This window comes from Centrocercus urophasianus, unplaced genomic scaffold, assembly GCF_019232065.1.
Source record: "Centrocercus urophasianus isolate 14NV4802_14NV808 unplaced genomic scaffold, USGS_Curo_1.0 seq_17, whole genome shotgun sequence".
Taxonomy (NCBI): domain Eukaryota; kingdom Metazoa; phylum Chordata; class Aves; order Galliformes; family Phasianidae; genus Centrocercus; species Centrocercus urophasianus.
In genome coordinates, this window is record NW_024884722.1 from 13286205 (window position 1) to 13303474 (window position 17270).

The following is a 17270-nucleotide window of genomic DNA, read 5'->3' on the forward strand; positions in this document are numbered from 1 at the left end:
GTTTATTTGGAAGGCTGCGATTGGCTCGGCGCGGGTGGTGATGGGAGAGAGGAAGTCGGTGGGTGATGTCACGCGGCGCCCCTCGGTAGCGGAAGACGGGGCTCAGCCAGGTGCGGCTTTCGGCCGCCGGGGGGCGCTGATTGGCTGCATGGGCGAGGCAGCCCAGCAGCTTGGTTTGCCTTGCGGGGACGCCGATTGGACTAAGCGGCGGCTTGGGGGCGGAGCGCTGCGAGAGGCCGGGGCCCGCTATTGGTGGCCGGGAGGAGAGGTGCTGGGTGACGTGGCTGCGGGTACCGGCAGCGGGTGCCGGTGTCGGCGGCGCGGGGCGATGCGCGGGCGGGCGGTGGAAGCACATGGCCAGGTGAGCGCGGCGGGGCCGTCCCGGTCCGGTTCCCGTGCGGTCTGATCTCTGAGCCGTGCCTTGTTCCCCCAGGATCGCCGCTCCTTGCCCGCCGTGCCGCTCGGCCGTGTCCTACGGTTTCCCGGCTCTGCGGCATCGCCCGGCGGCGCTGGGGCTGGCTGTGGCCGCGGGGCTGCTGCTGTTGCTGGCGGCCGCCGGGCCCCGCCGCCGGGCCTCGCCGCGCCGTGACGCCCGGCGGGACGAGAGGTGAGCGGGGACGGGGTGGCGGGGACTCCGGGCCCGGTACAGGCATCGCTGAGCGGGCCCGGTCCCCACGCGCAGGTACCTGGCGCGGATGGAGGAGCTGGCGGCCACCGACACGGAGGACGCGTCGCTGAGCTACGGGGTGGTGGTGGACTGCGGCAGCAGCGGTTCCCGGGTGTTCGTCTACGTGTGGCCGCCGCACAACGGGCACCCGCACGATCTGCTGGACATCCGGCAGATGCGGGACCGCAGCAGCCGCCCCGTGGTCATGAAGGTTAAACCCGGTGAGTGCGGCACCGAGCCCCGCTAATGGGTGGCGGCGCCGGGCCGGTCGGTGACAACCATCCACACAGGCATCTCGGTGGCAGCGGCGGCCCCGGAGCGAGCCACGGCCTACCTGCGGCCCCTGCTGCGCTTCGCGGCCGCACACGTGCCAGCGGGAAAGCACAAGGAGACGCCGCTGTATGTCCTGTGCACGGCCGGCATGCGGCTGCTGCCTGAGAGGTGAGCACGAGGCGATGGGCAGGGAGGATTTGGCAAAGCTGCGAGATTCTGCTCTCTGCTGCTCTTGTCCTGACAAGGAGCATCTCCCAGAGGTCACTGTGCCCCTCAGGCTGCAAGCTGCCATCCTGGAGAACCTGGTGAAAAACGTGCCCCTGGAGTTCGATTTCCTCTTCTCCAAATCGCATGCTGAAGTCATTTCAGGGAAGCAGGAAGGTGGGAAACGCTGCCCTGTCCTCCTGTCCTCCCTAGCAGGGAGCACACAGGGCTGCCGGCATTGCGTGGAGCCTATGTAGGATCATTTGTGCTTTGCCTTAAGGCAAAATCTTTCTGTCATGCCCAGGTGTCTACGCTTGGATCGGAATCAACTTTGTGCTGGGACGGTTTGATCATGAGGATGGTGAGTCCAGCTGCTTGCACAGCAGCAGTGGGGAAGGCAGCATGCAGCCCTTTGACCCTCAGTTCCTACGTGCGAGGGGCGTTGGGAGGTACCAGTAAAGGAATGCCCCCCAGCCCCTCGCTGACACACTGCTGCGGGTTGCAGAGGAGGCTGCAGTTGTCACTGTAGCGCTGGGAGACCAGGTGGACTCCTTGGTACGGAGACGAACGGTTGGGATCCTAGACATGGGGGGGGCCTCTCTGCAGATCGCCTATGAGGTGCCTGGCTCCGGAGCCTTTTCATCCCCACAGCAGGTGTGTGTTGGGCAAGTGGCTGGCACTGAGAGCCGCCCAGCGTTCACCACTGATGGTGGTCTCCTGTACCCAGGAGGAGGCTGCCAAGAGCCTACTGGCAGAGTTCAACCTGGGCTGTGACGTGCAGCACACCAGCCATGTGTATCGCGTCTACGTCAACACCTTCCTGGGCTTCGGAGGCAACTTTGCTCGGCAGCGCTATGAAGAGCTTGTGCGGAACCAGACCTATGTGCACAACCGGTATCGCTGCCCTGCCTCGGGCTGCCCTGGCATTGCACAACAGCACCGGTTCCTTTGTGCCACCCTCAACCCATTGGATTTTCCCCAAGAGCCACCCGTGGTTGATAACAGCTGCTACAGCCATGCTGGCAGCAGCTGGGTGCAGCAGGTGCTTGGGCTGGGACGTGGCACAATGGCATTGCCCTCGTCAGAGTCCTGCAGGCATTATCAGTGCCAGTGCTTGTCACCTTTCCCCTGCCAGCACTACAGGGACTCCCCTACAGCAGCTTCTGGTTTTCCCTGCTCTGGCTTTCCCTCCTTCAGCACTGGCTCATTCAGCACATCTTTCCACTGCATTCTCACCTCCACTTGTCTCCTGCCTTATTTCCTGAAGCTGTTCCCAGACTTGCAGAGATTCAGAGCCCAGGTACTCCCATGCTGGGAGAAGATCCTGCCACCACATGACCTGGGGTCTCCGTGGGGGCGCAGGCCCCCATAGGTTGGTGGGAACAGACTGTACCCCCATAGCACCCATCAGGTGGTCAGGGCTTGTGGCTACAGATCTGGAGAGCTTAGCTTCAGCAGGAGTTGGTTGGGTGATTCTCAGGACCACAAGTGTACAAGGGGACAGGGCCATGCAGTGGTATTAGTTGTGGAGGAGCACTAGCTAATATTTTTGTGGGTGCTACAGTACCCCATGTGCAGTGACCTTTCTTTCCTGACTTGCTTTACAGCTTGCATAGCCAGCAGACAGGGCTGAGCCCTGAGACTCCCTTCCTGGACCCCTGCCTGCCCATGGGACTGGAAGACACAATTACAAGGGGCAGCCAAACACTGTATGTCCGTGGGCGAGGGGACTGGCAGGCCTGTGCTCTGCTGCTGCACCCACTTCTGGTGGGGTCCAACAGCAGCCAGGACTCTCTGACTGGGGCCTACAAAGCACCCATTGACTTCAGCAACAGTGAGTTTTATGGCTTCTCTGAGTTCTTCTACTGCACTGAGGATGTGCTGCGCCTAGGGGGCCGCTACAGTGCCCGTGCCTTCATCTCTGCTGCCCAGGTGAGCACTGTTCTAGACCACGGGGTCTCACCATGCTGGGAGGGATCTGGGGTCATTCCCTTGCTTTGAACTGAAACTTCTTTCCCTAGGAATATTGCAGCCAGAGCTGGGAGGTGCTGACCCAGCGCTTCCAGAGTGGCCTGTACTCAGCACATGCAGATGAGCATCGCCTCAAGTAAGGGACCAGGGATATACCTCCTGGGGGCTCACTGATATGAGTGGCTGTGGTAGGCTCTGTCTTGGGCTCGGACCCTGCAGTAGCACCCAGCTGATGTTCCCGTGTGCTGCCTGCAGGTATCAGTGCTTCAAGTCTGCCTGGATGTACCAAGTCCTTCACCAGGGCTTCCACTTCCCCCTGGACTACCCCAGCCTGCACACAGCCCAGCTGGTATATGACCGTGAGGTGCAGTGGACGCTGGGAGCCATCCTCTACAAGACACGCTTTCTGCCACTCAGGTAACACAGGAAGGAGCATTAGCTCCAGCACTTGTAGCCTAGCTGGAAGGGGATGTGCAGGAGTTACTGCACAAAGCTCTGCCATCCTTAGAGAGCAGCAGCTACAGCCTATGGTACGTGTGCCAATCATGCCTGGTTCTACCTCTCCTCTCCACAGGGATCTCCGGCAAGAGAGCAGCCGGCAAGCACACACCTCCTGGCTGCGCCTTTCTTTTGTCTACAACCACTATCTCTTCTTTGCCTGCATCCTGGTTGTAGGGCTGGCTATAGTCCTCTACCTCTTGCGGCTGCGCCGCATCCACCGCCGGCAGCTGGACCTGCTCTGGCTGGACAAGGTGGTGCTGCTGCCCCCAGGCCAGGGGGACTTGCCATGATATCAGTGGGACAGTCACTGACCAGTTGCACCAGCAGAACCAGGACTGAATGCCAGCCAAGTCTCCAAGAACTTGGACTCTTTCCTGAGGACCATCTCAACTCTGTACTTTGTTATCTGTATGTCAGAACCACAGGCCATATGGCTGAGGCTGTTGTGGACATTGGAACCAGCCTCTCTGCCACAGCCCAGTCCTAATCTTTGTTTCTTGGCCTCTGACCTTTGCTTTGCTGCACAGAGTAAAGAAAAGCCCTTTACTGGCAGCACTCACACTGCAGCCCTTGCTGGGCCCTCAGAGCAGAAGACATTACTGAGGCAGCCAGCTCAGGGCTGTGGCCTGAAGCCCCAGGCCATCCTACTGCTTAGCCACCAGTTTGCAGAGCAGGCTGGCAAAGTGCTGTAGCTTATCAGTGCCTGGTGTGGTCTTCCCATAGTCTTGGCACGGGTTCCATGAACCAGGTAAGCAGCAGGCTCCACTGAGCTGTTCTGCCAGGCCTGAGCCCACTCATAACATTTCCTGTCACAGTGAAGGGTCCTGCTGCGTGCCATGTGTGCCATGTGCTTCTCTGACACTCCCAGGCCATGCCTAAGGGGCAGCACTGAGGGCGCAGGGAACATTTTGTAAGGCTACGTTTCTTTTTAGTTGTTCCCTCCTAAGTGTGCGCCCTCTGTAGCATCCCACAAGCTAATCCAGCACTAAATGCAAGGACCAGTGGTTCTTTCCCCCTTAGTTCAGGCTGAGCCTGCCTGTGGGGAAGCCACCTCTCTGTAGCTATGCATCCCTCCGTGCATGGCCTTCATCTTCTAGGCCTGGAGCCCCAATTCCCCTAATCAAGTTCTTCACTTTATACTTGAAATCATCTGTTACCATTCCTGAAGCAATAAAAAAAACCTTTGAGCCAACCAGCAGTTGTCTTGTTTTTGAGTGAGCACCAACCCAGCAGCAGCAGCTCACGGCTGGGAGCCTGACTGCTGCCTGTACCCTTCTGCTTAGTAGTGCTCCATGCTGCTGGGTCTTGCAGGTGGTATGCAGCAGCACTGCTTTCTTGGCAGATGCTGCTTTCTGCACAACTGAGTTCAGTAATTGAGCCAGTGGTAGCAAGGGAAACTGACCCTCCTGAACTGTGGATCTAGGGATCCCACACTCCCTGCCTTTTTCTTCCTAAGAAAAAACAGTTGAGCTGTCCCTACAAGGCTCTGGAAGGTGTAGCTCCCTATTCGTTTTTTTCTTTTTTAAACCTTATTCATACCCCAGTTTTAAGGAACTGCTAGAACAGGGCAGAAGGCAAGACATGGGCAATAGGACTCCAAGCTGCTACAGCTTCTGCACAGCCACAAGATGGCCCAGAGCAGCTCAAGGCACAGCTGCCTATCAGCCTCCCTCTGGGACATGCTGCTACTTATCTGTGACCCTGACTTCAAAGGGCTGTACAGGCGGCGTCCAAGGTACTTTTACCCCCAGGTAAAGCCCTGCACACGTGATGCCAACCTCTTTATAACAGCTGTTAATCTGTCTTATTCTCACTGCAGGAGCAGGGTTAGAAGTAAAGGTGGGAAAAGAAAAAAAAAAAACAAAACATGAAGCCCAGAATTCCTCAGCCTCCAAGCAGCAAGGGACTCTGCTTCCAGCATCACTTACTAGAAAAAAAATATTTATTTCCACAACATGCGGTCAGCAAACACAGACAAATACAAATAAATAAATAATGCCAATAAATTATCTGATAAATAAGGGGCAGACCTAAGACAATTCAATATTTTGTTCTTGGAATGTAGACACGAGAGGGATGGTGGTACCTACATACTACTGCAGCACCCTCACTGCAGAGGTGGGAGATGACACAGTCTCAGGCTGGGCACACTGCTGACCAGAAGCCCCTGCCCAAGACCCCAGCACCTCCCTCACATCCATGGCAGCCTGCCTCCTCCAACAGGCTCAGCCTACTCTTCTCCCAGCCACAGCTAGAGCCTGTCTTAGCAAGGACCACCCCCTGCCAAGCAGGGACCGGTCATGTGCAGGGTGCCACGGGGCCCACGTTGCAGCAGGGACACTGCCGGCCAACAGCGTGGGCCCAGCCAGCGTTGGGCTGCAGTGCTTGAAGTGCACCGGGGGAACAGCTCCATTCCCTGGCTCGGCACCTCTGGGAGCTGCCTGGTATGGGAGGGAAGATGCTCAAACAGCAAGAGCTGGAAGGAGGAGAAAGGGGGAGATGTTAGCACAGAGCTGCACCGGCGGCCCCACGCTGGGCTCAGCGCTCCATAGCCGCGATGTGCCGGAGCCAAAGCAGCTCCCCCCCAGCTCTGCCCACTCACGGTAATGGCGGGTCTCTAGGCTGCTGCCGGGGTCACTCCCAGAGGAAGCGCACGTACCAGATGGTCTCGTTCTTCAGCTGCGGCCCGAAAAGGGGGTTGGCCTGGGCCAGGATAGCGATGAGCCAGCTGCAAGGGACGCGAGCGTGAGCCCCGGCGGCACGGGAAGGGCCCAGCGGGGCCCGGGGCCCGACGTCCGCCCCGAGGCAGGGCCCACCCGCCTGCTGGATGCCGGCCGCGGTCAGCAGGCCCGGGAGGCCGCGCGGGGGTCGGGGAGGAGCGGGGCTGGGTACTCACAAGAGGTAGCAGCACACGGCCGTGGTGACCAGCATCGTGATGATCACCCTACGGGCGGAGACACCGTCACGAGGGAAGGCTTCGCCGCGGCCCTTCCCTTCCCTCCCCTCCGGCCCGCCCGGCCGTACTCACCCGCGGTTGGGCCCCTTGGGCACGAACCACGGGGCGGCGATGCCCACCAGGCCCCAGAAGGCCGAGAAGAGGACGATGGGCAGCGCGAAGCTGTGCGCCGTCATGGCCGCTCCCGCCGCCGCTCACCCGCACCCACCGCTCGGGATAAAGTCCCGCCCACTGCCGCGGGCGGCGGCCAATCCGCGTAGAGAGCGCGGCGCGCTGACCGCCCTGCCGCCTCCTATTGACAGACGGGTGCTTAGACCGCCTCACCGGCAGGGGGCGCCGCAGCGCGGCATCAGCCCGAACCTGACCGCCCTCCCCCTCACCTCGCTCCGCAAGCACGCACACACCGGCAGCTCCATAAAACTCCTTTATGTTACACGGCGGGAACGCACCGCGCACCGTCGCCGCCGGGAGGTCGAGCAGCTGAGGCCCGCGGGTCACTTGGGCACGCGCCGCAGCTCGCTCATGAGCCACAGCGCCGCGCTGAGCAGCGCCAGGGAGCCCGACTGGTGCGTGGCGGCCAGCGGCGTGGGGACGTAGAGCAGCAGCGTGCTGATTCCCAGGCACACCTGCGGGAAGGGAGGAGGATCAGCACGGCTGTGGCTGCAGCTGCCCAAAGCGTGAGGTGACCAAGCCCAAGGACAGGCCTCCAGCCTTCGTGTGGGGCTGTAGCGCTCTGGCTCCCAGCTCCAGCCTCAGGGAGTGCAGATCATGCACTGCTTCCACGTCAAGGCAGCCTCCCAGTTCTCATCTTGTGGATGTGCTGTGAAGGACTAGGAAAAAAAACTGAACAGGAAAAAAAAATAAAATATAAAAGGACAGTACCTGCACCCAAGCCACTGCCAGTAAGGATGTCACTGCCATCCTGGTCCTGTGAGGGAGGGAGATCTTCCGTGAGAAGAAGTACAGTGCTGTGACGGCTGTGACTGAGGCAACTCCCTAAAAACGGAAGAGATAGGACAGAGAAACAACCACCCTTCGTGAGAAGTTGAAAGGAAATCGGCCAGATATCTTTGACTGCACCTTCCATGCAATAAAACATTGCTCACTGAACTTACTTAACGTTAGAAACATGTTAATGGCCACCATCACATGCTGCAGATTCCATGCCCCAACCAGTTAACAGCCCTAAAAATATAAGCTATGTTCCATTTTCTGAATGAATGCCTTGCTTTCCCAGTAGCTTTTCCTTATTTATTCTGTTTGATAGGAATTATTTCTGCCTACGTCCCACCTGTCACTTTCGCAGTGAAAGGTGGAAGCTGTCAGCTGGAATCCTGATCTCGTTTTCGCTACCCAGCTATAGCTTACCATCATCATCTCATTGCACAGATCACCTCACAAGTCCCCTACCGAAACTCTTTATCTTTCCATTTTATCTTATCAAGCTATGGCTTGGTCCAAAGCAATGTCAGCAGTGCTGTTTAATATCCAAATTGCTCTAACTAGCTGAGATTTCTTTCACAGGGCACTACTGGTGTAAAGGAACTTAAGTTCTAGAGGAAATGTCACTGTTGAGTGGTGTCTGCTTTCAAGTTTTATTTCAGACAACATCCTCAGACATTTCCATTGCAAAGGCTACCCTGATTTGTAGCATGTGGAAAATGAGACACAAAGAAATGACGTCTGTAACTCGGACAGGAGGAAGACATCCTTAAGGAAGAAAACCACATTAAAAAAAAAAAAAAAAAAGGAGTGCTAACCTTCCTCTTTCTTGAGAAACAAATTGGTAACAAAGCTCTCAGGACCTTGGACACTCTGTATATCACTCATGCTGACAGAACCATAGCCTGAAGATGACAGTTTGGATGTAGGAGGCAACCAGGAGGAAGCTTAGACATAGCAGGAAGACAGCACTTACCAAGATCCTGTGATCAAACTGTACAGTTGTAGGATTCTCAAAGATATTTCTCAGGGTTGGGGAGAAGGCGAGAAGATCATCTGGGATCCAGCGTTCCCCCATTTTGGGGAAGGAATTGTACACAAGGCCAGCATCCAACCCTGCCACAAAGGCACCTGCAATTCCAGAGCAGAGAACAAGACTAATGAACTGGGTACAGGTGGCACCCCAGGCTGCACAGCTCTTACATCCAACCTGACTCAAGAACTCAGCTCGATCCCAAATTTCTTTTGCATTATGTACAGAGATCTTACAACAGTATGCATACTGCTCAGCACATCTCCACCGGCTCAAGAGGCCAGTAAGAGAAGGTCTTAAATAAGCTACCTGAAAGTTCACACAGAGAAAGTGATAGGGCTCCTCGCACTCCCCATCAGATCAGAAGAAAAGCAGTGTAGAGAGAGACAAGCCACAAGACAGGACAGCATTACCTGAAAGAGCTGTAAGAAAAATGAGAGCTGTTGTGCCATGAGCAAAGTGCCTCAGCCGAAGCAGCTGACGTGTCTCAGGCAACTGTAAAACAAAAAATGAACTGCAGTAAAAAATTCCAGTGCTGTTTACAACAGGTAAAAAAAGCTTTATTTACATATACAGGCTAATGGTTTGCCAACTATTTCATGAACAATTGAGTCCAACACTGTGCAGAAACTGAAGTGGCCGCTGGGAACTTACTATAAGAAATAATTGAACCTGGCAGGCAGGCTCCTGCCTGAATTTGCATGAACGCTTGAGACTAATCACTGTTCAGTGGAACCACAAAGTCAAATCCAGCATCTCATAATTGTTGCAGAATACAACAGTTCAGATGAAGCTAAATAAGAAGTTTCTATAAACTTCTAGCGGTGTTAAGATCACAGTCAGAAATAGGATAAAATGGAAGTAACCATTATCCTCCACACATTTCCTTTACCCCCAACCCTCTGTGTTTTACACTATGCTGTGCCTGGACTCCTGACACATCACTTTGTACCTGGTGTCTTGGAAGCAGCAAAGACAGCCCCGTCCACAGACTGGCAGAATAAAGAACCAGTGCAGAGCCAAGGTGTGCTGCGAGACGGTACTGGCTGACCCGAGGAATATCATAGGAATCTGGCTTCTCTTCCAGTCCACTCTTTACCATGTACCATCCCAGTAGACCCTGACATAACAAGAAAAGGTAAGAGCCAGCTCCCCTATCCCATGCGTCAGCAAGAGGAGCCAAGGGCAGCCCTTCACATTTGCCTTAGCACAGACAGGGCAGCAACAATCTCTGATTTTAGCAAATCAGAGAAACGTTAAAGTCAAAACAATTTCTTTCTTCCATCTCCAATCTTCTTCTATCAGCACTGTCTCACCCCACCCAAACTTTCACACATTTGTCTCTCAACAATCAGGAGATACAGAACACACTGCAGCTATTCCCTGCAGCTGCACAGCTCTCACCTGGAAGCACACAAGCCCACAGAGCGCAAGCACACGGCCCTTCATGGGGCGGCTGAGCCAGCCCTTCCTCCAGAAGTAGGCAGCAGGAAGGATGTAGGCCAAGCCCACCACACGGCCCCACATACGGTGTGAGTACTCCATGTACCAAATGAACTTGAACTCTGTCAGAGTCATGTCATGATTCAGACTGTGAGGGGTGTAAAAACAAAGAGTGGTTTAAGGCAGTGCTACTGTCCTGCTTCATGCTTCCCGTAGTGATGGATGAGGGACAGGAGGGGGACCGCCTGCAATCGCTACCAGATGCGCTGTGTGCTTCGCTCAGTGTTAGGGAATGTTTCCATTTGCATGAGATGCTCATGCTGCCTGTTTGCAGGACCAGTGCCCCCAGCCCACTGCCCCACCTCTGAGCGCTCACATTTTGAACTCTGGGAACTGTTGGTACTTCTGGAATTCCGCTTCCCACTCCTGCTGCGTCCCGGGGGGTTTCATTTCCTTCACCAAGTGCCAGTCCACCATGGATAGGCCGGATTCTGTCAGCCTGCAGGCAGACAGAAGCAGCACAGCTCACCCCACAGAACCGAGAGCCGCTGGGTGCAGCAGACAACCCTTAAGCTAAGAGCTAGAAACGGGGAGCTTAGGGAGGACCGACGGACAAAACAATACGGCCGGGTCCCCGCTCTCACCTGGTGACGCCGCCCAGTACTACGGCACCCGCCACAGCGCCGCTGCAGGCGAGCAGCCATCGTCCGACAGCGGGCGGGACAGCGGGGGCCGGCCGCTGCGGGAGGCAGCGGCGCGGAGGCCGGCGGAGAGGAACGAGCGAGAGGCCGGGACGGAAGAACCGCCCGCCTCCGCCGCACAGCACCCGCAGCATCCCGAGCGAGCCCGGAAGCGGCGGCCGCCTAGCGGAAGCGAGATGAGCACTTCCGGCCACCTTCGGGCGTCACCATGACAATTCCGCGGCACGTGACCCAGAGCCAGCAGCGACCCCCGCGCGCTGCCAGCGCAGGTGAAGGCGCGTGAGACGGGGGCGGGGCCCCGGGCCGGGGCGGGGGCGGGGCTGCGGCGGAGGGAGGCGGGGCTCGGCCCGGACACGGCGCATCGGCCTCGCCCCCTCGCGGCCCGGGGCCGGGACGAAAGGGCCCGGGGCCCCGGGCCGCGAGGGGGCGAGGCCGGATGCCGAACGCGGGGGGCGGGGCCTGAGGCGGAAGCGGGCGGGGAAGCTCGACGGGAGGCCGCGAGGCAGCCGGGGACCGCCATGGGCCGAGCCGGGCCGACCGCGTCGTTCCTTCCTAGGCATGGACGATGGCTTCCTTATGGAGGTGTGCGTGGACTCAGTGGAGTCTGCCGTCAACGCGGAGCGTGGAGGTGAGGCCCGAGGCCCGGTCCGGTTAGCGGGAGCGGGGTGAGGGCCGAGGTCAGGTGTGACCGCCTCTCCGCAGGTGCCGGCCGGATCGAGCTGTGCGCGGGCCTGGTGGAAGGAGGAACCACCCCGAGCATGGGTGAGCCGCGCGGCCCCACGCCCCTCCGTTCTCGCTGCGTTCTTCTCGAGACGCGCCCCCTGGGGGTGCCGCCAGCCCTTCTGTAAGCCCGTCTCCTCCCCCCGTCCCGTTTCTCCCCCCAGGGCTCCTGCAGGTGGTGAAGCAGTGCGTGAGGGTCCCGGTGTTCGTCATGATCCGGCCTCGCGGCGGAGATTTTCTTTACTCAGACCGAGAGGTGGAGGTGATGAAGGCTGACATTCGCCTGGCCAAACTGCACGGTGCGGATGGGCTGGTCTTCGGGGCCCTCACTGAAGATGGACGCATCGATACGGAGCTCTGCACGGCATTGCTGGGTGAGAGAATCCCTGCTTGTAAATGTTGCTCTAAGCGCCGCCTGATTTCTTTGCTGTCACCAGGGATGGTAGCTTTGTGCTGTGCTGTCTCACCGTAACTGTAGAATGCACAGCATTGGGTTCCATAGTCTGCAGGTCTTGTTTGCGTCCTTGCTCTTTCTATCCAGTGGAGCCCTGCAATCAGTATTTCCATTAGTTAGTTTGCATTAGTTAGATAGTATAGGAGAGTTATGTTTCTTCTTGTAGAAGGTAAACGGGCTTGCGAACTGCCAGTGTTGAGCACTACTGGTGAAGTTTACATTGGGCTGATCTAGTACAAAAATTGTAGGTAGTGAAGGAAATCTCATGTGCTTTTCCGGTTCTGACACAAAGGACTCTCTGTAGCAATCCAGGCTGACCATGTCTTCTTATTACAGCTGTTTGCCGGCCCTTGCCAGTCACGTTTCATCGAGGTGAGTCTCAGAGTTTGGTGGCCCTGGCAGGGACCAGCTTCTGCCCCACTGACAGAGATTGGGAGCTTGGGGAGTAGTTGGGCTTATTCTGGTGGTTTTTCTGTGGAGGGCAAAAAGCTGTGTGTACTGTGCTAGAGCTGTAGCTGTGCTGCTTGCCCACGAGAGCTTAGCTTCAGGGGGGTCTAAGCTTGGTGGCAATGTTACTGCCTTGCATGGAGTAAAAATGTCCAAAGAGCTGAATGCTGCAGCCCTGCCGTTACTGTGAGGGTGATGTTATAGCTGGGAGCTGTGGCTGAGAGAAGGGACTATGCTGTCTCTCTTCTGGGCTGGAATGGGGACTTGAGCTTGAGCAGTGAGTTATTTCTAAACTGTTCCATTGGTCTCTCAGCCTTCGACATGGTGCACGACCCTCAGTTGGCACTGGAGACTCTAATTTCTCTGGGGTTTGAGCGGGTATTGACCAGTGGCTGCGACAGCTCAGCACTGGAAGGATTATCCTTGATTAAGAAACTTGCAGAACAGGTAAGTGCTCCCTATATGCCTCTGGGTTACTGTGGCCACTTCTTGGGCACGTTTTTTGTGATAACCCTCATTTCTGTGGGGAAGATGCTGTCCACAAGTGCTTGCCCCCCACCTCTGGGTTGTCCTTGATCTGACTTCCCAAGTCCCTTTGGGCTAGATCCCTGGAGTGAGAATGCAAGAATCATAAGCCACTGTGAATTTCTAGGCTGCGATACATAAGTTTTCTTTGTTCCCTGTAGTGGCATGTGAGGACTTAGTGCTGTGCCAGTAACAAGTTATTTTTCTTTCAGGCAAAGGGCAGAATTGTCGTAGTGCCAGGTAAAGTTTTTACTTGTCATCTATAACAGGTCTAGTTGCCTTTGGCTCCTCTTGCCCTGGGGTGCACTGTCTGATTGGTTTTTCTGAGCCGCATCCCTTGGAGGGAGGTGTTCCTGCCATGGCAGTAAAGGCTGCAGAACACTGCAGCTGCTGCTCACTGGAGGATTTGGGGGGCAGTTATAGATCTGCGGGAGGACGCGAATCAAGTCTTCTCCCATCTCTTCAAGTGCCAGTCTCTCGTCCCAAGGGCTCTTTCCCCTTCTGTGTAGGTGGTGCTGGTCCCTTAGGGGATAGATCTCGGGGATAATGTTGGCTATGTGATAGTCCTTTCTATGCTGGATGTGACATAAACAAGGATTCTTCCCACCAGGGGGTGGCATCACAGAGCGCAACCTGCAAAGGATTCTGGAAGGCTCTTCTGCTTCTGAGTTTCACTGCTCTGCTCGCTCAGCACGGGACTCGGGGATGAAGTTCAGGTAACTGATTATTTCTTACTGTTTCTTAGCAAAATTGTACTGGGGGAAATCAGGATTAATACAAATGTAGGTGTGTGAAACAGGTGTAAATTTCAAACAGCTTTCTGTGTGTTAACTGTACTTGTGGTTGGGATTGTGTTACTTGGCTCTGTGTTCTGCAGTCTGTGAATCCAGTGGTGCTCATTGTCTGGACACAAGCTCCATGCACAACCAGCTCCTTGGGCCATTTCCTATGCTACTGTTGCCCTAGGTTTTCTGAGTGCACTCTGGTGATACTTGGAGGGTGTGTTCTGATTTGGTTACCTTTGACCTGCAGCACTGATGAATGTGGGTTTTGGAAGGCCCGTGGGATGTGCCTCTCTGAACAGTGATAAAGACCACAGGTCTGCACTGGGTTTCTGTAGATGCTGTTTTTTTCTGTCCTCTCTACTGTTCTTTGTTCTGCTTCTGCCTCATCTTTGGTCTGAGTGGTACCAGCAGGTATTCTGACTGCTGCTGACACTGTGGGGGAAATGGGTTTTCATTAATATCTTCTACCCTTCTGCATCACCTGCAGAAAGTAACCAGTCATTTTCTATACAGAAATCCCAATGTTGCCATGGGAGCGTCGTTCTCTGCCCCTGAATACTCCATTAAGGTGGCGGATGTGGCTAAAGTGAGGACACTGAATGCCATTGCAAAGAACATTCTGTAGTGGAAAGCACTGTGCTGGAACAAGAGCACCGAGACTCCAGAGTTCTTCCTGCCACGTGGACAGATGTGTACTGCTTCCGTCCTCAGGCTGCGGAGGATGCAAATTAGGTGACAAAGCCTGATGTTTCTTCCCTTGGTTTCCCCTGAGTGACCAGTCCCTGGCCTGGAAACTGATGTTGGCCATTTTAAGTAAAAGGACTCATTCTTGGATGTGATGGCAACAAGCTGCTCAGCTCTTTGTATTTAGAGAGGAAGGGAACTGAGCAAGTATGGGAGAATGAATTGTGTAGCACTGCATGTGATCATCAAATAAATGCTGCAGCTGCTTCCCTCTTACTCTGTTTTTACTGTGTTTTTTTTTTTGTTGTTTTGAATTTATTTTGCAGATGGTACTGTGTGCTCCATTTTGCATGGTTTGGTACAGCGTGCTTTGGCATCACTTCTAGATACTGCAAATGGGAAAGTCCACATTAGCTCATCTGTGTAATATGAGGCAATATGTACAGGAGATAGAAACATTTCCTGAGAACAAAGTAATAGCAAAAAAGCACTCAGTTAAGAACATAACTCAAACCCTAGTTGTGTCTCAGGAGGGCCAAGTGTGAGAGCAGCAGAAGAGAGGTAGGAGTCAGATGAGGGGACGCTGAATTAATCATCCTCGTGCTGCACCAAAAGAGAAAACGATTACATCCAAAATGCCAGGAAGGGAAACAGCCATAGCTGGAAGACAAGGTCTGCTCGTGTCAGCCAGTAGGACAGCTGAGGATTAGAAACCCAGCATCTCTCAGGTAAAGAGAAGCACATCAAAGCTGTTGATAGGTAGAGGTGATGAGCCTATGTGGCAAAAAGCTTCTACTACCTGACTGATGAGGTGAGCTAGCCATGAGCCAACCTGGGCTACAGATGAGAGAGGGTAGGGTGTATGGTGAGATTCCTTGGGAAGCCGAGGTATTTTTTCTCAGGGAGTTTCCAGGTCCTTTTCCTAACACATCTTCACAAGCATGTCCTTATTCTTCAGACTGTGTGTGAGGGGGAAAGTGCCTATGGGTTTATTGCTGACTAGTCGGAATCAAAACTTAGGCTTCTTTTGGTTTTACTTTAACAGAATCAGATAGTTGAAAACCTATAGCTAAAGACTATAACTTTAGAGCTTCATGTAGGAGAGTGTATCCCCTTTTTCACATGGATCCATCAGAGGTATCAGTGTCTCTCAAAACACATATTGGGAACATAGATAGCAATTCTCAACGTATAAGCTGGGAAAATAGCTGAAAAGCCTGGGGTCAGTGCTGGCTGATGGACACTCAGTAGGAAGGATTCAAACTTGGTAGAAGTGATTCCACTTAAGGTTAATTGAGTTTAAGAGTTTGTGGCTTATATTGTAAGATTTCTTGAGTCATGTCGATACCTGTAACTCAATTAAGGTATCATGCTGACGCAGCCTTCTGCTGTCGTATATGTAGTTCGGTTCTTTTGTGTCAAGCTCTGTTTGTTTTAAAAAGGCTTCTGAACTCAAAGGGCATTGCACGATAAGAAAGCAAAGAAATAAACTTGTCAGAGATTATGAGTTCTGGATCAATTTGTACGTTGTCTTGCAGAAGTCTTTGTCCTGGAGACTAAGTCCCCCCCTTTGGGGGTATGAAGAGCTCTTCGGTTAGCTTGGTCCCAGCAATACGATATCTATTTTGTATCCATATTGTAATGGAAGAAGCTTTGTGGAAGGAGCTGAAGGATGCTAAGGTGTCTTTACAGGTTTTCAGGAGGATGAGCGTGTCGCAAGCCTGAGGGTAGAGGAAGAGTGGATATGCTTGTCTTAAACATTCCTTAGCTAAGGAAAGCTGTTCAGCTCTGAACGAGAGACAAAAGACTGCGAGAGGATGGGCTCTATGATATGCATTGGAAAGCAAGGCGAGCAAGGGGATGGAGTATTTAATAGGAAGCTGTCACTGGGGCAAGTGGTCCATTCGTGAGCCTTATAAGCAAGGCCAGTGGGCAGAGTAGAACTTGGTAGAGACAAGGGCTTTAAGGATCGTGTTTATGAAGATAAATTGGAAAGACTGGATCTCAGCTACTGTACAAAAATAAGCTGGAAAAAAGAAAGGTAGGATTTAGGTGCAGCCTAGGTACAATACGTATGAGGCTTTGTTCAGCTCAGAAGGCGGGGCTGTGGGGTAGAGGGATGGGAAAGACCATGGTGTGAACCACAAGGTGAAGACAGGAACGTGTTCATAGCACCCCACAGTTCAGAAATTACATCAGCACTTTGAACTGAAAAGAACCCGAGGGAGTGGCTGCTCCATTCTGTGATCTTCTATCTAATAGAGATTGCTGCTCTCCTCAGCAGTGTATTGGTGCTGGCTGGAGGACATAGTACTGGGGACAGCTTTGTTTACCAAAAAAAGAAGAGGATTTAATCAGACAAGGCAATAATAATTAACCAGCAGGTTAGACGTTGGACCTTCCTCTGCAATTGATGACAAGGGGCTTGTTTCTATGAAATTAGTCATTGTATCACCCTTGACTCTTGAGCCAAACACTGAACAATGAAACAGCAGAATTCTTCTGGTCTGTGCACCCTCCCCTTTTACCTAATGCTCCTTGAAATCCTGTGAGACAAAGCAAATTCTGTTTTAGGATAGACCCATCCGTTCCAGCCCCCACCTCCCAAAGTAGCAGGATGATGGTTTAGGGTCAGTCTTGCTCCAGGTGTGGCTCTCTGGTCACATGGGTACTGGGGAGTTGCTGCTGGGGTGGTCCCAGCGGAGGAAAGATGTACTTCACCAACACAGGTTGTCTTTTGTGGGATCATACACCTATCTCAGTATACACTGATGAAGGCTGTGTAATTTTTCAAGCAATGGCCATATGATGAAGGGAGTCTGTGACAGCAGTTTCCCTTCCATCTCTTCTCTGAGCCTCCATCTCCTCCCTTCTTTGGAACTCCTGGTTTTCCAAGGCCCTTTTGGTCACTGGTTTGCTTTCAGAATTGCACACCAAGTTAACAATTAACTGTATGCCATTAGG

General features: G+C 54.1%; 4 protein-coding genes across 4 annotated transcripts; 2 read left to right on the forward strand and 2 right to left on the reverse strand.

Moving 5' to 3' along the window:
- The first annotated feature begins 338 nt into the window (after positions 1-338).
- ENTPD7 (ectonucleoside triphosphate diphosphohydrolase 7) lies at positions 339-4808 on the forward strand. Its single transcript, XM_042818223.1, has 12 exons — positions 339-361; positions 434-607; positions 683-888; positions 958-1108; positions 1218-1321; positions 1449-1505; positions 1650-1798; positions 1872-2038; positions 2752-3076; positions 3166-3251; positions 3371-3532; positions 3690-4808. Exons 1-12 carry the CDS (start codon positions 354-356, stop codon positions 3904-3906), a joined length of 1806 nt encoding a protein of 601 aa, XP_042674157.1. The 5' UTR covers positions 339-353; the 3' UTR covers positions 3907-4808.
- Positions 4809-5540: 732 nt separating this feature from the next.
- On the reverse strand, positions 5541-6751 carry LOC122160207 (V-type proton ATPase subunit e 2). The gene is made up of 4 exons (XM_042818545.1): positions 6645-6751; positions 6513-6560; positions 6219-6344; positions 5541-6092 (listed from the first exon to the last, which is right to left on the reverse strand). The coding sequence occupies exons 1-3, from the start codon at positions 6746-6748 to the stop codon at positions 6251-6253; spliced, it is 246 nt and encodes an 81-aa protein (XP_042674479.1). The 5' UTR covers positions 6749-6751; the 3' UTR covers positions 5541-6092; positions 6219-6250.
- Positions 6752-7051: 300 nt separating this feature from the next.
- Positions 7052-10840, reverse strand: LOC122160266 (cytochrome c oxidase assembly protein COX15 homolog). Its single transcript, XM_042818652.1, has 8 exons — positions 10635-10840; positions 10367-10489; positions 9952-10138; positions 9500-9667; positions 8961-9042; positions 8491-8645; positions 7455-7568; positions 7052-7198 (listed from the first exon to the last, which is right to left on the reverse strand). The coding sequence occupies exons 1-8, from the start codon at positions 10823-10825 to the stop codon at positions 7067-7069; spliced, it is 1152 nt and encodes a 383-aa protein (XP_042674586.1). The 5' UTR covers positions 10826-10840; the 3' UTR covers positions 7052-7066.
- Positions 10841-10884: 44 nt separating this feature from the next.
- Positions 10885-14582, forward strand: CUTC (cutC copper transporter). The gene is made up of 9 exons (XM_042818653.1): positions 10885-10966; positions 11248-11319; positions 11394-11453; positions 11576-11785; positions 12202-12237; positions 12626-12759; positions 13050-13077; positions 13448-13553; positions 14136-14582. Exons 1-9 carry the CDS (start codon positions 10900-10902, stop codon positions 14245-14247), a joined length of 825 nt encoding a protein of 274 aa, XP_042674587.1. The 5' UTR covers positions 10885-10899; the 3' UTR covers positions 14248-14582.
- The last annotated feature ends 2688 nt before the right edge of the window (positions 14583-17270 follow it).

Coding starts and splice junctions, on each gene's coding strand:
- ENTPD7 (XM_042818223.1), top strand. Junction 889..957: donor GGTCATGAAGGTTAAACCCG/GTGAGTGCGGCA, acceptor CCATCCACACAG/GCATCTCGGTGGCAGCGGCG. Junction 2,039..2,751: donor CAGACCTATGTGCACAACCG/GTATCGCTGCCC, acceptor CTTGCTTTACAG/CTTGCATAGCCAGCAGACAG.
- LOC122160207 (XM_042818545.1), bottom strand. CDS start 6,748: ATGACGGCGCACAGCTTCGCGCTGCCCATCGTCCTCTTCTCGGCCTTC. Junction 6,561..6,644: donor CCCAAGGGGCCCAACCGCGG/GTGAGTACGGCC, acceptor CTCCGCCCGTAG/GGTGATCATCACGATGCTGG. Junction 6,345..6,512: donor GCCGTGTGCTGCTACCTCTT/GTGAGTACCCAG, acceptor CGTCCCTTGCAG/CTGGCTCATCGCTATCCTGG.
- LOC122160266 (XM_042818652.1), bottom strand. CDS start 10,825: ATGCTGCGGGTGCTGTGCGGCGGAGGCGGGCGGTTCTTCCGTCCCGGC. Junction 9,043..9,499: donor TGCTGCTTCCAAGACACCAG/GTACAAAGTGAT, acceptor TTTGTTTTACAG/TTGCCTGAGACACGTCAGCT. Junction 7,569..8,490: donor AGTTTGATCACAGGATCTTG/GTAAGTGCTGTC, acceptor TTCCGTTTTTAG/GGAGTTGCCTCAGTCACAGC.
- CUTC (XM_042818653.1), top strand. CDS start 10,900: ATGACAATTCCGCGGCACGTGACCCAGAGCCAGCAGCGACCCCCGCGC. Junction 11,320..11,393: donor CGTCAACGCGGAGCGTGGAG/GTGAGGCCCGAG, acceptor GCCTCTCCGCAG/GTGCCGGCCGGATCGAGCTG. Junction 13,078..13,447: donor CAGAATTGTCGTAGTGCCAG/GTAAAGTTTTTA, acceptor TCTTCCCACCAG/GGGGTGGCATCACAGAGCGC.